An 18,281-nucleotide genomic window follows, 5' to 3' on the forward strand; every position below is an offset into this window, starting at 1 on the left:
AAAGTAGTTGTGAAATGGTAATTGTGGCCAGAGAAGAGTGGACTTGAGTTGAGTTTTTCATCAACCATCACCCCCAAGTCCTTCTCCACAGGGCTGCTCTCAATCACTTCTACAGCCAACCTGGGGCTGAGTCTGGCATCGCCCTGACCCAGATGTAGGACCCCTTGCACTTCACTTTCATTCTTGTAGGTTGTAGCTTCCAAGCTGTGGGCAAGAACATCAAATGCTCTCCTTCCAGAGCAGGGTCTGGAATCCTGAACCACATTCTTGGCATCTGCCTGCATCGTGACAGGGTGACCCTGCCTACGCACCCAATGGATCTTCATTCCACTCTTAGTGACCACAGTGGCTTGCTGCTGTTTGCATAATACTGATAATGCCTGTAGTGGGGGGAGTCATTCCATTAGGAGATTTTCTTAGGAAAAGAGATCACAGCATCAATTAGGTTGGAAAAGACTCTAAGATCATCGAGTCCATTCCATGACCCAACACCACCCTGTCAACCAGACCCTGGCATCCCACCGAGAGCCACATCCAGTCTCTCCTTGAACACCTCCAAGGACAGTGACATCACCCATTGCAAAGCCCATTCCAATACCTAATCACCCTTTGTGTGAAGAAATTCATCCTGGCAAATGTTTTGAACGAGAAAAGCACTAAAAGCCTTCCTGGAGTAGTGTATGTTTGTTGGCATCAAACTTTACAGTGAGACCACATGGTGGCACTGTAATCTTAAGAACTGAAGGGAAGTGTGTGCACAAGTCCACTGTAATTGATAGATTTTAGCTAGATGACCTAATTACTTAGTCACTAAATACATTGGAATTCTTTTATATGCTTATTTATTTTAAAAACCACTAATATAAATCATCTAGTATGAATCGTCTGATGTGGTATGGGTCAGTATGAATTGTCTGAGATACTGCTTTTCCCATTGGTAAATGTAAACAAAATCAAATGTAATGACAACCAAAATAGCATATTTATTATTAGATTATTAGTGACAAGCAGTTAAGAGCACTGGATTTATCTTGACGGTCCTGTGTTATTTGATTATGCTGGTTCTTAGTCCACTTGTAAAACACCAATTTTGTCCTGCCTGTTCTTTCAGTGTTATGAAGAGGAATTTATTTTCCTTTTTCATTCTTCTGGCCTGTTGTAAAAAATAAGGGGATGGAGGTGGGAAACGATCAAGAAATCTAACAAAAAAGTTAACCAACTTTAATGGATGGTATAATACAAAGTAATATTACAGTTATTGGCAGAGTCCTTAACTGAATGTACCAGCAGTGCAACCAAATACTGTGTTTTCAATTTTCTCCTTGAATGTGGATCACAGTTCATTGCAGTCACTGAAATATGACTTGTTTTCATGTGCTGAACTGTGATCCCTTTCCAGTGAAGTGATGGAAACTCTTAATAAGCTGCCGAACCACTGGACCACCAACCTTAGTTCCACCTCTTTCCTCCGGAAGCTGCTCATTGCTTAGAAAGATCCATGATTAGAGGTCCATGCTGTAGAAGTATCAGGGCAGTTTTGACATGTCTCTCAGAAAGCTTATCAGTGTGCCCATGCACGTTTGGTTGTTGTGCTTTGCTCCTGAAGGGCTGACAAAGAGGCATTACTGTGTCTGGCATCAAAGCCCTCCAGAGAAAGTAGTTTCCAAAAGGCAAGGTGTTTTCAAGACCAAGCAAAAGTTCTTGTCAAGAGCAGAATAAAATATAAAATTGTTTTCATAAGTGTATTCTATAAGTAAAAAAAAAACCAAAACAGCCTGACTAGAAGGTGTGTATTTGTCATTATGCTGATATATTTACCCATTTTAAAAGCATGTACAAAGTCCAGAAAGTAATTGATGCACAAGGCCTGAAAGAAGAGTATGCAGCTGAAAATGAGGAGTGGTATAATTCTGTTACACTTTCCATGTGGATGGAGTTCCAAAGTGGTGCTTAATATGACAAATAACACAAAACAAGTGGTTTGATAAGTAAAGATTTCCCTATTTCACTTCCTGCTTTCACAAGCACTTTCCACTGTAAAATTTCTTTGAGACTTTTGAAACATTTGCTTCCTTGAAAATATTATTTAAAAGGCTATCTAGAGAAGTTAGGAAACAGAAATTGCCCTTCTGGATAGGAAGATAAAACAAAATATTCACTTTTAATTTGCTGTCTCCAAAGGTGTTCAATACCATATGTCTTAGGGGAAATATAATAACTGTTAGAAGGAGAAATTGGTCCAAATTAATTAATACTGTGATTATGGTATGTTCTTAAGCACCTGAGTAGCCCAATATTTATTTCATGTTTTCTGTGTTCCCATGCTTTACAGGTTCTGAGCTTTATGGAGAATCAGTCATATTTAACCACCAGTCTTACTAATTATGGAAGATTTTACTCTCTGTAAAACTCCCAAATGGCAAAAAAACCCCATTGTCACAGCCCCCCAAAATTATACCAGTTTCTAAAACAAAAGAGAAATGGTCTATGCCCTCGACTCTGTAGAACAAGGAATATTTTTACTTATTCAGATGTTTTGTTAGCTTAAATGTTTATAACATACACTTGTCTCTAAAAACATCCGTGTCAAGCCAGTTCAGAAATAATTTTCACATCTGTTCCACCACTGTTGTGGTTGGATAGCCATTATGCCTGCATTCATTATTTTTTAAGTTTTTCTCTTATGTAGGCTACAAAAAAAGCAAGCAAAATCACTGCACTAAAAAACTAAAACACTCTTGACTCACTCTTCACATTTGATCCAACCTGGTTAAAGCTCCATGTGAAATGCTTTATTTTTAAAATACTGTTACCACACTGATTTTCTGATCAGCTATAGGACATTAGTTTTTTAATGATAGCCCAATTATATTATCTTTTTAGTATGAGAAACATATAAAAGAGCAGGTGAGTAAAAGAGACCCTTCAGAAGTATCAAACGCGAAAGTCACTAGGTATTAGCCCCTAGCAGTTAGAACTATTATGAGAAAGATCTAAGTGGTTAGGACTCAGCCATACACAAAGGAAAATATACCATGAAATATCAGAATCCATTCTAAGTGTATAAAATTTTCCATTTCATGCTGTATGATGGACCTTAGTAACTTAGCATTATTTATAGAGATACACAACCAGACTAGTAAAAAATATGTCTGAGACTGAGTTTAAATGAGTGAGGTATCTTGTGTAATGTACAAAGTCAAGAGATGTTTCTAAAGAACCAGTGTAACTTTAAAACCTCTAGTTCACTTCAAAAATCTGTTAGCCTGCTAGTTCAGGTCCCCAGTCAGGTAATTTGCTACCTCCTTTTCATGTATTTAAAAATACCCAAGTCTGTGAGCAAATGCAAACTTTGGTCAATATGTATTCTGTGATTTTTTTTTTTCCAGCTGCCTTAGAGACAATATCCAGGAGAGATTCAGCAGGCTTTCATCAAAGAGTTGATCTCAGAAGAGTAAATTCCATTTTTTCACTAGACACAGCTTATAATGCAGCAGAAACTTCTTGTTCTCCAGTAGATTGTGTGTAGGTGGAACTCGCTCGTTCAGCTGTGTCAGCATAGAAAACAGGGCAGTATTTAGACAAGCGGACTGCAATATGCTTTCGGAAAAAGCTGCGAAGATATTTCCTAAATTTTTCTCCAGCGAAAGCATAAATTACAGGGTTGATACAACAATGGATCATTGAGATTGTTTCTGTCACTTGGATTGCTTTGTGCAGTTGACCATTTCCTTCACAAGTAGAGATGGAAAATGCACCTTGAAAATCACGCAAGAGAATGCAAATGTTGTATGGTGCCCAGAAAAAAAAGTAGATAATCATGATAATGAAAATAAGCCTGACTGCTTTATGTTTCTTCTCATTCCTACATTGCAGTAACGTCTTTATAATTTGTGTGTAGCTGCAGATCATGATTAACATTGGAATAAGAAGTCCCAGGATGTTCATTTTTAAGGTGAGGAATTGCTTCCATGTATTTCTCTGCTCTGATGGATAATGAGCACTGCAAGTATAGCCTGAACTTTCCTTCTGAGTTTTGTGAAATACTACCCCAGGGACAGAAATAAGAACAGCAACAGCCCACGTGACGACGCTGGTGAGGACACCGTAGGTAACTGTCCTGGCTTTCAAAGCAAACACCGCATGCACTATGGCCAGGTACCTGTCCAGGGTCAGCAGGATTATGAAAAAGATGCCACTGTAGAAGCCAAGGAGGTAGACACCTGACAGAATTCGACAGAGCGCCTCCCCAAAAACCCAGTCATGGACTGCATAATAAGCCCAAAAAGGGAGAGAAAATACGAACAGCAGATCAGAAATTGCCAAGTTGAGCAGGTAGATGTCAGTCATGCTCTTCAGCCTCTTGTATTTTACCAGGATAAGGACAACAAGCATGTTGCCTGTCAGGCCAAATATCACCACCAGAGAATAAAGAGGTGGCAAAAATTTTGCTGCAAAGTGCTTTTCCTCAGTTGCAGGGCAAGGTGTGGAATCACTGTAGTCAAATTCTGTTGTCAGTGGCCAGTCAGTGTAGTCTGTGGTTTCATTTCCCATGATGTATTGGTCTGGAAAGGAGAAAAAAAAAAAGACCATTAAACAAGAGGAATCTCCAAGCTTAGCAGTAAAGGGAATGAAACGTGCTGATATTCTCAGCTGAAATGAGTTTTGCTGATGAGCACGAAGAGAATGAAATTGCAGACCTCCCAGGAAACTCATCCATACAGCTGTGCAATCACACTTCTTCATGTTGGAAGTGTGCTGTGTGTCATTTCCCACGTGTACATTGTCATGTACATTCTTCCTCCTCAGCAGAGATCATCAGCTGCCTGCCTAAACCAGAAACAAAGGAATGGTGGATTGAGTCTGAGCCATGGCTATTCTTGATTTAGGCACTCTGTGAGGGACTGGCCTTCCCTTGCTAGGAGTCAGGACCTGGGAGGTGAGTGTGCAGCAGAGCTGTGAAAGCCATCGGGCAAGTTTTGCTACACACTGGGAGCAGAGAAAGGCTGTGACTGTCATGTTAGCCCCTCCAGTCTTCAAAGGCTCCCCTTTTCCCAAGTCCCTGGTAGGGCTGTGAGCCAGATGCAGAAGCATAAATTTATTTAACTTGATCTTTGAAAGCTCAGGACAACTGTCTTCTCACAGACCCCCAGAGAACACAGACAAATTCCTGTATGTCCCATGACAAACTGGGAAGAGGATTTCATGAAGTGTCAGAGGGACCAAAAGTGCTCCCTGGTCACTTAGGGAGGAAATGCAATCGATGCCTTTGGTAGCCATTCAGAGAGAGGTACTTGCTGTCTGCTTAAAGGGCTGCTCTGTCTTCCTGTGCCATCATGACTGCTTTTATCAGACACTTCATGACAGACAGGTGGCTGCCCATGGCATGGTGTTAGTTTTGAAATCAGCCTGTTCCTGGAAATGTCATGCCTGCTTGGACAAAGGCAACAGAGCACTCCCCATGCAGAAGAGTTCAGGCAGTGCATCTGGCCCAGGTTGCTGTGTGATACCTGAATGCTCATGTCATGCACCAGTGTTCTCTCCTTTCCTGAATGCACTTTTTTCAGTGGTGTGCTCTGCCCTGTGTGGTTGCAGGCATCTTTTGCAGAGACCACAGTCTCAAAACCACCACTATTTCATTCTGTCTGTACTTGAGCTGAACAAGTCTAAATGTCACTGAAGAAACTCAGCCCATGGCTGGAGTGACTGAGAGACAGGCCCCTGCATTGCTTTTTGGTACAAGCTCATAGTGGTCCACTCTGACTTAGAGCTTGTGAAATCCCCAAAGCATCTCTTTGTGCCTGCAAATAAAACCTCTCAGGAGAAAGGACTATTTTCTGCTGTCAAAACAGATTGCTCAAAATGCCAGTGTCCTTAATCTGTGTCACAGTCATCGACTTAGCTAAATCTAAGCTGAGGTCTTGGGGAAGGGGCTATTTGCTAGTTCTGTGACCTTACAAATGAGGTTCTGCTGCCAGCTCCTGATGGAGATTCTTATGCTGAGCAGTGCAGATATGCATCTGCTCCAAAAGAGGAAGTTTTGTTGGAGCAAAATCTGCACCTTGTACAAAAAGAAATGCTGTTTTTGCAGAACTTTTTTTTGTTCTTTCCTCTAGATTTTGAGTCTGGCTACCAGCTCTGCTCCTGAGAATAATAACAACCTCTATGTTCAGACATTACTTTGGTATGTTGATTACAGCGTAAAGTTTTCTTTTTGGAGAATGAGGAGTAAGAGAATATTAGCAAATTGTAGTTGTTTGGGTCTTAGCTTTGCCCAGATACAATTTCTTGATGACAAATAAGTGCTGTCAACCTCTTCAAACACTGTCTTTCAGGAAACTGGCAATCTCTGTGAAACAGTCTTTTTTCCATAGTCATACTAACTATGTAATTATTACAATGCAGCAGTTATGGTTTCGTTGGCAAAGGAAGTGTCTGTGGCTCTGTCTGTTGTCAGTAAATAACTTGATTTTAAAGTAGCTAAGGGTATATATTTCTTAAGTACTTTCAGCAAGACTTTTTAAAAAAGTGAGTTTGGCCTAAAACATTAAATTATTTACTTCAAAACATGGTGAGACTTGGGCATTACCCAAGTAAATATTTAAGATTTCCTTCAGCTAGACTTGCTAGATCCATGTTGCATGCCCTGACAGTACATCCCTGCACATAGCTGAGTATCCTTATTTACAATGTGTCAGTCAGCCATGCTGTATACTGGGACTATGGGATGAGTGCCAGACCCAGCACTCCCTGTTTTGCTCATTTTGCACCTGTAGGATAGTCATGAATAAATATGGGTATGAAAAACAACTAAGTCGTAAAGCCAGAGTGGGATTTTATGAGTAGGTAATTGAAAATATTCATAGCAAAATGATGCCTTGATATTACTGTGATAATTCTTTTTGTGGCAGACCTTTCTTCCCGTTAACTGCTATCTCAATGCTTTCTCTCTTTTTCCTCTACCTTCCTGGAATGACTACCACATCGTCCCTGCATCTTGTCTTCTTCCTTACAACCCTTTTTGCATGCTTAAGTTATGGCTTCCCCTTTGAGCAGTTGCTTCTGCTAACCAAGACCCATTCCTCTAACCCAGCCTTTGCTACTAATTTGGAAACCAGAAAAAAAGAACTAAAAGCAGGTTTGTGCTTTATCCTATAATCTTGATGTTTTAGGAGACACTGTTGGCTACTGGCTGGAATATTTCACTGGGTAATCAGTTCACCTACCTGGTGTAGATTGTTCACCTAAGTAGAAGGATCTGACTGGGCTTATGTTTCCTGATAATTAAAAAAACCCCTGAAAGGTAGTCAACAAAGATCTCTGAAGAAACAATATTTTTTTAAAAAGTTCTGTATAATTTTGAGTACAGTTTAGATAAATGCAATATTTCCAGAAACCTGCAATCTGCTATACAAATTCTGTTGCTCTCTTTGAAACTAGCAGTCATGCATTTTTTAAAAGAAAGGCTCATCATAGAAAAGATGAGTAAACTTGTGTCCCTATTTCATATTGAGTTTCAGGTCACACCTTTCAGTGTTTTAAGAGGCAAAGGTTTTATTAAAGTGAGTTTCAGTTCATTTGCATAGTCCCAAAAAATAGTAATAATTATAAAGCTGTGGCAAATGGAGGTAAAGTGCTAAGTTATGCTGCATGTAAACAGGATCAAATGAGGCAGTGTCTAAAATACAGCACTAGTTTTTCTGTAGTCATCCTATGAGAAGCATAAGTACTCTTAAATAACTCAACATTCAAACAACTGTTTTGTTTAGAAGTAAGAGTTTTAAAATCCGTATTTCCATTGTTGCACATCATTTTCAGAGACAAAATCAGGGAAGCATACTCCATTATGTTTCTTACTCAGATCAATCACTAGAGATTTATTTCTTTCTCTGCCTGGATGCTCTGCTCAAGTCTTCTAGTGATTTTGTCCTTTAAGACTGGTGTATTCCATTTAACATATATTATGCATTTTGCCAGGATAATTTTTAAAGATGACTACACTGGCAGGATTACACTAGTATGTTTCAATTCAGACATCATACTACCTATGTAGCTACTAAATGCAAAAAAAAAAAAAAAAAGAGGCAAAGATGACTTACCATGTATCTTATGATGCAGGTGATGTCTTATTATAACATGAGCGATGCTAAAATGACTTGTCCGTCACAAAAAGAAGGTCAAAAACACGTCTTCCTGTGTGAAGAAGGATGCATCAGTGTGAAATCTTCAAGCAAAAAAATTTATTCTCATTAAAAAAAAAAAATGAAGGAGCAGTTCTCTGGTTCTCTTTTTTCTAAAAATGGGTCATCAGATGTTATCTTTCTAACTTGTGAGACGTGCAGATATGTTGAAATTCTAGAGGATCCTCCTAGGAGTTGAAGTTTCACAACCCACCACTATAGTTTTAGCAAAAGGGTTTATATAGTTATTTTATCTTTTTCTTTTAGCTAATCTGTTTGAATCAAGAACTGTTTACATGTTTCATCCCTTTACATTTTTAAGTAATTAAATTTCTTTTATGTTTTTCTGTCCTTTAAGAAAATGTGGAGCCATTGAATAAAGTTTATGCATCTATTCAGAATTACCTGCACTTTCTGTTGTCTTGCTCTGAGTTGCAGTCCTTATATTTCAGGATAGTTGATCAATCCTATTTTTCTTTCACCTTGTCTTCTGGACTGTGTTTTTTTATTTTAATCCCTGTCATAAGACTGTGTAATGAGTCTGATCTTTTAAAAGAACACTGTTACTTATGTTTTGGAATTAAGCTTTATAAAAACCTGATAAGATCTGATCTCTTATCAATTTCCTTCCTCGTAGCTGATTACTCTGACTTTTAAACTGATGTTGCACTGTGAGCAGATTTCTAGATCTGGACATCAAAGAAATTACAAAGAAGGTAGGAAAAATACAGAAAGCAAGAAAGGGAATGGTGCCTTACCAAATGACAGAGAACCCCTTAGAGAGAACCCCTGAGAAGATACCTGGTGAAGTACCACACCCTGCCTCAACTTGACATCTCTTGGTAGGGTTCTGGAGGATCTCATCCCATCAGTGAAGGCACTAAAAGGATGCTTTTTCTGCATTCACTCCTTGGTATCCTTAAAAGATTTTAAAACAAAAGCTCAATGATATCTTTCTTTGGGTGCTGCCATTCCTTAACGGAAGTCAAGGGAATCACAACTTCTGAGTTATCCCTCAGATCTGTGGGGGGACAGTAAAGAGTGAAAAGCTCACTCTCTTTTCCTTGTCAGCCTTCTTTGCATGAGGGACTAATCTTTATTCCACAGTATAAATGGATTTTTCTCTTCCTTTCCTAATCAGCTGTTTCAATGAGCTCTTTAAAGACGTGAGTCTCAGGATCAAAATTAAAGGCCCCTGAAGGGTATTTTAAGGGCATGTTCACCCCACCATGCTTGGTGGACTGATTATATTAGACCCCCTACACAGTCAGTGGAAATAGCTGCTTCTAATACTGTTTCCACTACACTTAAAACAAGTTCCCAATTACTGCCTAACTTTCCTGGATAAGAAATTCTGCTTTCATACTGAATTCTTATAATTCTGAAACAAGGTGTCCTGTCAAATTACTTTTTCAAGATGTAATTTCTAAACAATCTACATACTAAAATTAATAGATATTTTAAGTATCTCTTCATGAAGACTGCACTGATTGCTGTATGCTACATGTTACCTATCCCCCTGGAGACTCTAAACCCTTTCATAATTTCATGCTACAGAAACAGAGGAAATAGTCTCAAACGGGTTGCTGGACTTGCCTCTTTTTCATCAAGCTTTTTAATTCTGAAATATGCTCCTGCAAAACTTGCCCACAGCATTTTGACTAACAATAACAACAACTACCACTACTACTTAAAACTAAGACCTGTGGTAGGCTGGTCTTCAGAAACAGTCCCTTGTTCCCACAGATTCATTGGCTTTATTAATGTGTTTGATTTTGTTGATTATAGCTTTTAGTTCCCATAGCTCAGTCTGGTCAGCAAGCACAGTGTGGCATGTTATTTACTGTTGAAAAGTACTGCACACCAACAGAGGGCCTCTGCCACTCACGGTTGTAACAGCTGAATAAGGGGAATGCACTTGGTCTGCTCACCAGCTGCATCTTACAGCTGGATGAGAAACTCCCCAGAGAGAGTGTGAATAGCTGTGGAACTTGGCAGCCCAAGTACTGGGTAGTGTGACTTTATTGTCAGCACCTGCAGGATATCTACAATTAACTGTACCGCAGCTGCAGATAAACAGAGCTGCTTTGGAGGCCAGATTTGGTCAGGTCTTGCATGAGGCTGTAGGCAAGCCTAATCCCCTTGTGCTGTTTGTGGGGTATTGGGTGCTGTTCATCAATGCTGTTGGGACAAGAACTTTCCTGCAGGAATTGGTCTTCCATCCAGTTTGAAATTTCAACACACTAATCTGGGACTGACCGTCTTAATGTTGTCTCACCTCCTCTTCCCTGCTGCCTCCATCTTGTGTGTGTGAACACAGATATGGACAATGCAAGCGACACATCCATTGTTGCAAATCAGATTTTCTCAGCTTTTCTCAATCCCTTGCCAAGCATTTCTTTGAATAAGTGCACTGCTGCTTGTCATGAATGCCAGTGGATTTTAAGACTCTTTACCTAAGCTGAACCTTATAATTTTACCAAGAAACTGAAGCTATTGTTCAGTAACAAAAGTAATGATTCAGTGGGTTGATATAGCTTTGAATTTTACCTGTCATGGTTTTCATTCAGAGATGAGTCGTATGTTTAATGGTGTGATGCTCCTTCTCTCCATAAAGATATTCCTGGAATGGAAGTGAGCTACATTCCCCATCTGTGGTGCTCAAGTTGATGTACTCTGCAAGTGTGCAGCCATGAACACTGTCAAGCCAAGCTGCATTTGTCAATCTCTCCTGTCCAATGTTTGATTATATGGTTAATCTTTACATCAATCAGCCCATCACACTGAAGTGTCTGGTATCTGAGTGGTATGGCACTCCCAGAGGAGATGCTGTAATTTATGTGAGATTTACACTGGAACCAAACTGGCTGCTAGGACACATACCAAGAACTCACGTACCACTGTGATACACAAGTGTCATCAAGTATAATTATGGGTACAGAGACTTGAAAATTCAACTTATAGTTTCCATTCAAGTTATTGCAAACTTGCACCACCTGAAGAAGAAAGGCTGGGGGGAAGAAGGAATCCTGTGACAGAATGACAAATACCTTTCTTAGGTATACACAGTGTGATAGAGCAAATAGTCTTATTAAAATTCTATCACTACAGCAAAGATTAATCCTTTTCATCTGGAGAAGAGGTCAAATAAAGACAAGTGAACATGAACTAGATGAATCTTGTTACTTGTTCTATTCACAACATCTGTGTCCAAATTAAGTTAGTATTAGCATTAACAAGTGTCTTTGTCTTGAAGAGGCTGAATAAAGACATTCAGCTCAAACTACTTTATTGCTTAGGCTATTTTTTTCTTATCAGCCTTCTCTTTCAGGCTCTCAAGTTCTGGTGCCTCATCATTTGAGCCACCATCACAGTCACACCCAATCTTAACATCTGTGAGGTGTATTCTGTTGGGGAGAACAGGCACAATGTACCACACCCTAAGATTTCTATCGTAGAGACTAGTGAAAAAAAACAAAACTTTTCAAACATAGGTGTAACAGAAGATGGGTTAAAAAACCAAATTCTGGAAGACACAAGCATGAACATTTCTTCATATTGTTTTTTATTGTCAATAACATCAAGGGTTGGGGGCTTTCTCACCTATTATTCTTAGGCTGTTTGTTTCTTGTAAATCTGGTATGTGTCATTATACATTGCAACACACCCTCTTTTGTCATAGTATTATTTTTGTTTTGGCTTTCTCCAAGCTGCTCCAACTGAACTATGTTTCCTTATGCAGCAAGGAAGAGAACATTCCTTCCTTCTACTATTTTTATCCAGGTTTCTGATGTATGCTCTCCCTATTTGTGGATAAAGTGTTGTCATTATTAGATTTTACTGTTAGATTGTTATTGTTGGGCCACAGTTATGCATTTCACAAAATTTAATCTTTCAAAATCTCATTTTTACATACACCTTTAATTCACACACTTTGGGTTTTTTTCAGGTACGTTTATAGTTTATAAATTCTAGGTCTAGAGTTTGATGTTTTGGGGCTTTCTTGCCATTGCATTGGATATGCTCCTCCTGTGTACCTGTAACTCCTGGACCTTTTATCAAGCAGGCTGGGAAAATCACACACCAAATTTCTTCCCAGTGAAAACTAGGCCACACAAAGGGTGAACAGTGTCTGTTTGATGACAAAGTATATGCCAGTAAGGCAATAAAGTAGCTTGAGACAGTTAAAAATTCACTGAAGTATAGTACAGGATAAATAAAAGAACTTAGGAAAAATGAAGGAAAAACCAAACATGCAAGAACCAAAATCTATAACCTGAGAAGTAAGAACAGAAGGACACTATAATTTAAGCTACAAAGAAAATGAAATAGTTGATAAAGCCAAAGAAGTTTGCTTAGTCATTAACAGAGTTAAATACCTGCCTATAGACTATGATTGCCTCTTACTCACAAAACCCCCTTCTTCAAAGGGCATGCAGGGTAAAGGAAGTGTGCACTCCCTTAAATGGAGATCATAGAATGCAAAGTCAAGGACTTCAGCTTTAGGTTGGTATATATGTGGGAAATGTCAATCTTTTATTGTTCAAAGCATGTAAGTATGAGCACCTGGCATTTTGGAGGTGTGCTAGCTTTGCAGATTCATGATCTAGCACCCATCTCTGCCCAGATATAAAAGAAAAAAAAAATATCTCAGCTGTGTGTGTGAATTGGCTTCTTGCACATCAGGTAAAAGAGTCCATGCTCAGGACAACACCAGCCCCTAGAAACCAGTAAGTACTTTGAGAGTCAAAGGTTAGATATAGTCTGTAATTGTCCATACCTTATATTAGTATCCCTGCGAGGTATGTCCAGATGGCTCTTTTACTTCCATCCATTTGGTTTGCATTCCATTCAAAAAGTTTGATATCAGGATAGGTCAAGTTGTATGGGTAGCATCCTACTGCCACAACCCTGTAGACAGTTCTGGAGAGCTGAGCATCACTTGAAGGCTTGTGCAGTTTTGCATATTGGCCTGTGTTTCTAAAAATGCTGCCCTCCTCTGTCTCAGTGTTGGGGTCCCACCTTCCCAGCATCAGTCATTCCAGACTTCAAGCATTCAAACCAAAATTGTTCTCGCTGTCACCAGATGTACAAAAGATCTTGGCAGTCAACAACCTTTTTTTTTAAATCCTCCTGTTCAATTTTTTGAATGAAGTACAGCTCCTAGTAGGCAAGTGTCACCAGAATATGGGCACAAAGCAATGCCTGAACCCCTTTGTTCTGGCCTGGTTGCTATAGATATGCTAAATGTACCAGAATTTTCCAGTTTGTCTTTTTCCTCTGTTAGCTTAAATTTTTTCATTACTTTGTTAGGGAGTAATGTTTCTGAGGCCCCAGTGACCACACTAAATACTTCCTAGTGAAGTCCAGTAGGCATCAGCAGTTGAAAACAGCAGCAAAATTAAATTTCAAAATGAGCAGTATCTGCCTGTTGTGCTGTTTAACCTGGTCAGCGTCAAGTTATTCTCCTGGCACTTTCTTTGTTTCTAATTAACTGCAGCAAGATACCACATAAATTTTGTCCTTATATTCTTTTTATTTATCCCTGCTGTAATTTTCACTGGAAGGAGAGATGTTTATTTTGGAGCTTCATAACTGTAAGTCTCTCTTATCATGCAGGGGCATGTCACAGTGCAAAGCTGCAATGAAGAATCAAACATTATCTTGCTTGGGCACATAACAATAGCATAATGTTTGAGTTTAGTTTATTTGTGTTCCTGCAGCACAAATAGAAGATTGAAATCAGACCAGAAAAAAAAAAAAAAATGGGCACAATGAAGCAGGGAGAATGACAGGGTGAAGCAGAAGCATATTTCCATATTGAACTTTGAGGGCTTAAGTTCCTTACACATAAAACTTGGGACAATGTGCACACTGCTTGTCTGAGAAGATTCTATATGGTGCAAGGAGATCTAAAATCCTGGTTTTATCCCAATATTAATATAGTGACATCTTTTATTGCCCTCTTTTATCCCTACTCTTTTCCTATTTATAACACACACAACCCTATTTCTCCAAATCTCACTCATTTAAAATCTGTGGCCCCAGACTTTTTCCAAAGCTATTGTAGGTCACTCTTCTCAAGTTTGCTGATCGATAAATGCTGTGCCAGCTGCATAAGCTTCTGGACTGGGCCAAAAAAATTCTGTGTTTTCTTTGTTTGAAGTGTCGTATTGCAAGTGCTCATTTGTCTTTTTCCCATCTCCACTCTGAGAGCAGAGCCAATGCCCTTTTGTTTACATAAGAGAACATGGGCTACAGGGTATACGCAGATTTCCAGACACTGATTTTATTAATTTCACTGCATTAACATGAAAACAGGAAGAAATTTAATTCCAACAAGATAAGGATTTACAGTTAAACACAGCAGTAGAAATATGACCGTTATAGCAGGATTTGTATTGCACTGAACTAATTTATGCTTGAAAATGATAAAGGCGCTTTCACATTGTTTCAGTAAAGAAAGTAGAAAAGAAAGAAAAACTATTCTTTTTAAGACAGAAAGTTTACTGTGAGGGTAGTTTTTGGTCTTTTGTGTAGTCTATCTGCGGCTATTAACCTAACAAGGTTACAGTAGCTGATGGGAGAAGAGCTAACAAACAGAGGCAGTGCCCAGGCATTTTAAGGCAAGAGGAAGAAGAATATTTGCACCACCTAGATAAGGCAACTGATACCCAAATTATGAGGCTGACATTTTCACGTTCCTTCCTCAGTTGGACAGTTAATCTTGCCCTGAGACTAAATCCCATGACTGCTTCTGGCTCAGGCACTTATTCTCTACTGACCACTGAGGGATCTTGAATAGATTTGTGGTTAATTCAGGCATCTGTATCACATGCCTGACCTTAAGTACAGTGGAATTCCTTCTGGTGTCTTTACTGGAGGTTAGTTGAACCTGCCCCCCAGATTTCCATGAGCAAGTCCTTGCATGCATGAGCAGTGCCCTTTCACTCCAGTGCCCCAGGAAATTGGGAAAAAAACAGAAGGACAGCTTGCTTGCATAAGGAGAGCTCACCTGCACTTCTTTACAGTTTGAAGTAGGAAATTGTCTGCTATGCTCCTTCTTCCTCTTCTTTGCTAACCCCATGTCCCTAAAATTCCTTTCTTTTACAGGGAAACTCTCAATAGTGGAATAAATATATGGCCATCGTACACCAGTAGGCCAACAGTCTTAAGTTTTCAATCAGCATGCAGTTCTCATTGAGGCACCAATTGGCTAGAGGCACTTTTCTCTTGGGAAGGCAGGAAGGTATGCCTTGTCTGGAATTGGCTGATTTTGCAGTTCCAAGGCCACTGTCTCCCAAGAAGTGTATCCCAAAAGTCAGACTTTCTGTGTGTGTGAAGAGCATGTTTTTCCCATGCAGGAGCCTAACCTGACACACCAGTGTCATATGTTGCTGTGCAAACTCTTTTTCTGCACATGATTTACCTGTCCAGAACTAGGAAGGCCTGCTCTCAGTACTGTGCTCACATCCTTCAGAGGGTCCTGATATTTTGCTCATACAGAAACTTGCATAGCACATACCAAGGTAATTTTCATTCTGGTCTTGCAGATCTTTGCTGAAGGGCCTTTATTGGTTTAGGGTGGTTTTTTTTGTTTTGGTTTTTTTTATTTCTTGGAGGGATATGACTTGTCAGAAGCAAGCTCACACTTTTTAGGAGTGCATCATTGTCTTGTTGTGCAGTCAGTAAACTTGGTGTGTGCAGTTGCTTGAAGAATTGCACCCACAAAAATCACGATGTTACTGATTAAAACCAATCTTTGAAAAAAGTCAGCAACTGAATGGTGATATGGCAGACATAAAATTAAAAAGCAAAAATCAAAATGCTATAACTTAGTTATAGCTGTTAAAGGATTTTATTTAAAAATGACTGCACTATTAGCAAAAGAGGAAAATTTTTGGGCTAAATGGTCCCAGTAAGATCTTGTGAAATGACCTATTACCCCTTAGACTTTTCAGAATTGTTTCCCCCCCCGCAGTAAACCTCAGTGGACAGATTTTTGTAAAAATGCATGATCATATTTGTCTGGGACCTGTTTAAATCCTGATGTGACCCAGATATACAGTTAATGTTTCCTGGAGAGCTCATTGATTCTCTTAGTTTAGCAATGGAAAATGCTGTAATCCCAGGGAACAGTTGACCACAAGAATAGGGGGTCATACAGTTTTCAGTAGTGGTTGACATAAGGATCTTAAATCGTGTCAAACACTCCTTAAGGCAAAGCAAGCAATGCAAAATTTGCTAACTAATGTTCTGATGTATTTTTACAGTCCAGTAGAGATGTCATGCTCCGCAGTGGATTGTGTGAATGTGGAACTGACCCTTTCCAACTTTTCACGATACAGACTTGGACATTTTTTGCAAAGGTAAGGTGCGACATGCTTTCGGAAAAAGGCGCAAAGATATGCCCTAAACTTTTCTCCAACAAACACATAAATCACAGGGTTGATACAACAATGGATCATTGAGATTGTTTCTGTCACTTGAATTGCTTTCTCCAGTTGACCTTTAAGTTCACAATTTGGGATGAAAAGTGAATCTTGAAATGTATGCAAAAAAGAAGAAATATGGAATGGTGTCCAGAAGATGAAGTAAAAAATCATGATTACAAAAATAAGTCTGACTGCCTTCTGTTTTTTTTCATTCTTAGATCTCCATAACGTTTTTAGAATTTGTGAGTAACTGAAAATCATAATGAGCATTGGAACAATAAGTCCCAGAATGTTCATCTTTAAAATAGAAGAGTACTTCCAATTTATTGTGGATTCACTTGGATAATGAGCACTGCAAGTATAGCCTGAACTTTCCTTCTGAGTTTTGTGAAATACTACCCCAGGAACAGAAGCCAAAACAGCAACAGCCCACGTGACGACGCTGGTGAGGACACCGTAGGTAACTGTCCTGGCTTTCAAAGCAAACACCGCATGCACTATGGCCAGGTACCTGTCCAGGGTCAGCAGGATTATGAAAAAGATGCCACTGTAGAAGCCAAGGAGGTAGACACCTGACAGAATTCGACAGAGCGCCTCCCCAAAAATCCAGTCATGGACTGCATAATAAGCCCAAAAAGGGAGAGAAAATACGAACAGCAGATCAGAAATTGCCAAGTTGAGCAGGTAGATGTCAGTCATGCTCTTCAGCCTCTTGTATTTTACCAGGATAAGGACAACAAGCATGTTGCCTGTCAGGCCAAATATCACCACCAGAGAATAAAGAGGTGGCAAAAATTTTGCTGCAAAGTGCTTTTCCTCTGTTCCCATGCATGGTGTGGAATCACCATAGTCAAATTCTGTTGTCATTGGCCCGTTGGTGTAGTCTGTGGTTTCATTTCCCATGGTGTATTGGTCTGGAAAAGAATAAAAGACCATTAAACTAGAGGAATCTCCAAGCTTAGCAGTGAAGGGAATGAAACATGCTGATGTTCTCATCTGAAACGAGTTTTGCTGATGAGCACACAAGCATTATGATGTTAAGGTGTGAAAGAGAATGAAATTGCAGACCTCCCAGGAAACCCATCTATACATCTGGGGAGTCACACTGGTGCGTGTTGGAAGTGTATCATTTCCCATGTGTACATTGTCATGTGCATTTTTCCTCCTCAGTAGAGCCTGTCAGTTGCCTGACCCAGGGGGAGAGGATATATGAATTTAATGAGCTGTGGGCAGTCTGGGGCTCTTGTGCTCATCAGTGGTTTTCCATAGGCATGTAGGAAGCCAGGAATGCAGACTCAGGAAAGCATGGTGTCTGGCAAGCAGAGCATAGTCTTTTCCTTGGGATCTGGCCACCTGTTCATTGTGCTGGTCCATCCTGTAGCCCTTACCCACAGAGGACCAGGCACTGGTCAGGAGTAAATGATGCCTGCAAAGGCACTGTGAAATGTGTGAAAAACAGCTGACTTCAAGCACTTCTTCAGGTTGCTTCAAGTGACATTCTGGGAGCCTTAATGCCTATGGGAATTAGGACAGTACTAAACATACCCACCTGTGCTATTGTGGGTGTCGAAGAGTAGAAAGTCGGCAGTGTTGATCTGGGTTAAAATGGCAAATGCTGGGTCTTCTACAGAGTCTAGGGAAGTTGTAGGCAGTGGAAGTGTGCTGG

General features: G+C 39.7%; 2 protein-coding genes across 2 annotated transcripts; both read right to left on the minus strand.

The window, feature by feature from the left end:
• Positions 1-3,091: 3,091 nt before the first annotated feature.
• Positions 3,092-8,328, minus strand: LOC128818702 (C-C chemokine receptor type 5-like). The gene is made up of 2 exons (XM_053998263.1): positions 8,100-8,328; positions 3,092-4,565 (listed from the first exon to the last, which is right to left on the minus strand). The coding sequence occupies exon 2, from the start codon at positions 4,552-4,554 to the stop codon at positions 3,484-3,486; it is 1,071 nt and encodes a 356-aa protein (XP_053854238.1). The 5' UTR covers positions 4,555-4,565; positions 8,100-8,328; the 3' UTR covers positions 3,092-3,483.
• Positions 8,329-14,460: 6,132 nt separating this feature from the next.
• LOC128819382 (C-C chemokine receptor type 5-like) lies at positions 14,461-18,281 on the minus strand. Its single transcript, XM_053999529.1, has 2 exons — positions 18,165-18,281; positions 14,461-17,529 (listed from the first exon to the last, which is right to left on the minus strand). Exon 2 carries the CDS (start codon positions 17,516-17,518, stop codon positions 16,448-16,450), a length of 1,071 nt encoding a protein of 356 aa, XP_053855504.1. The 5' UTR covers positions 17,519-17,529; positions 18,165-18,281; the 3' UTR covers positions 14,461-16,447.

This window comes from Vidua macroura, chromosome 1 (genome assembly GCF_024509145.1).
Source record: "Vidua macroura isolate BioBank_ID:100142 chromosome 1, ASM2450914v1, whole genome shotgun sequence".
NCBI classification, from domain to species: domain Eukaryota; kingdom Metazoa; phylum Chordata; class Aves; order Passeriformes; family Viduidae; genus Vidua; species Vidua macroura.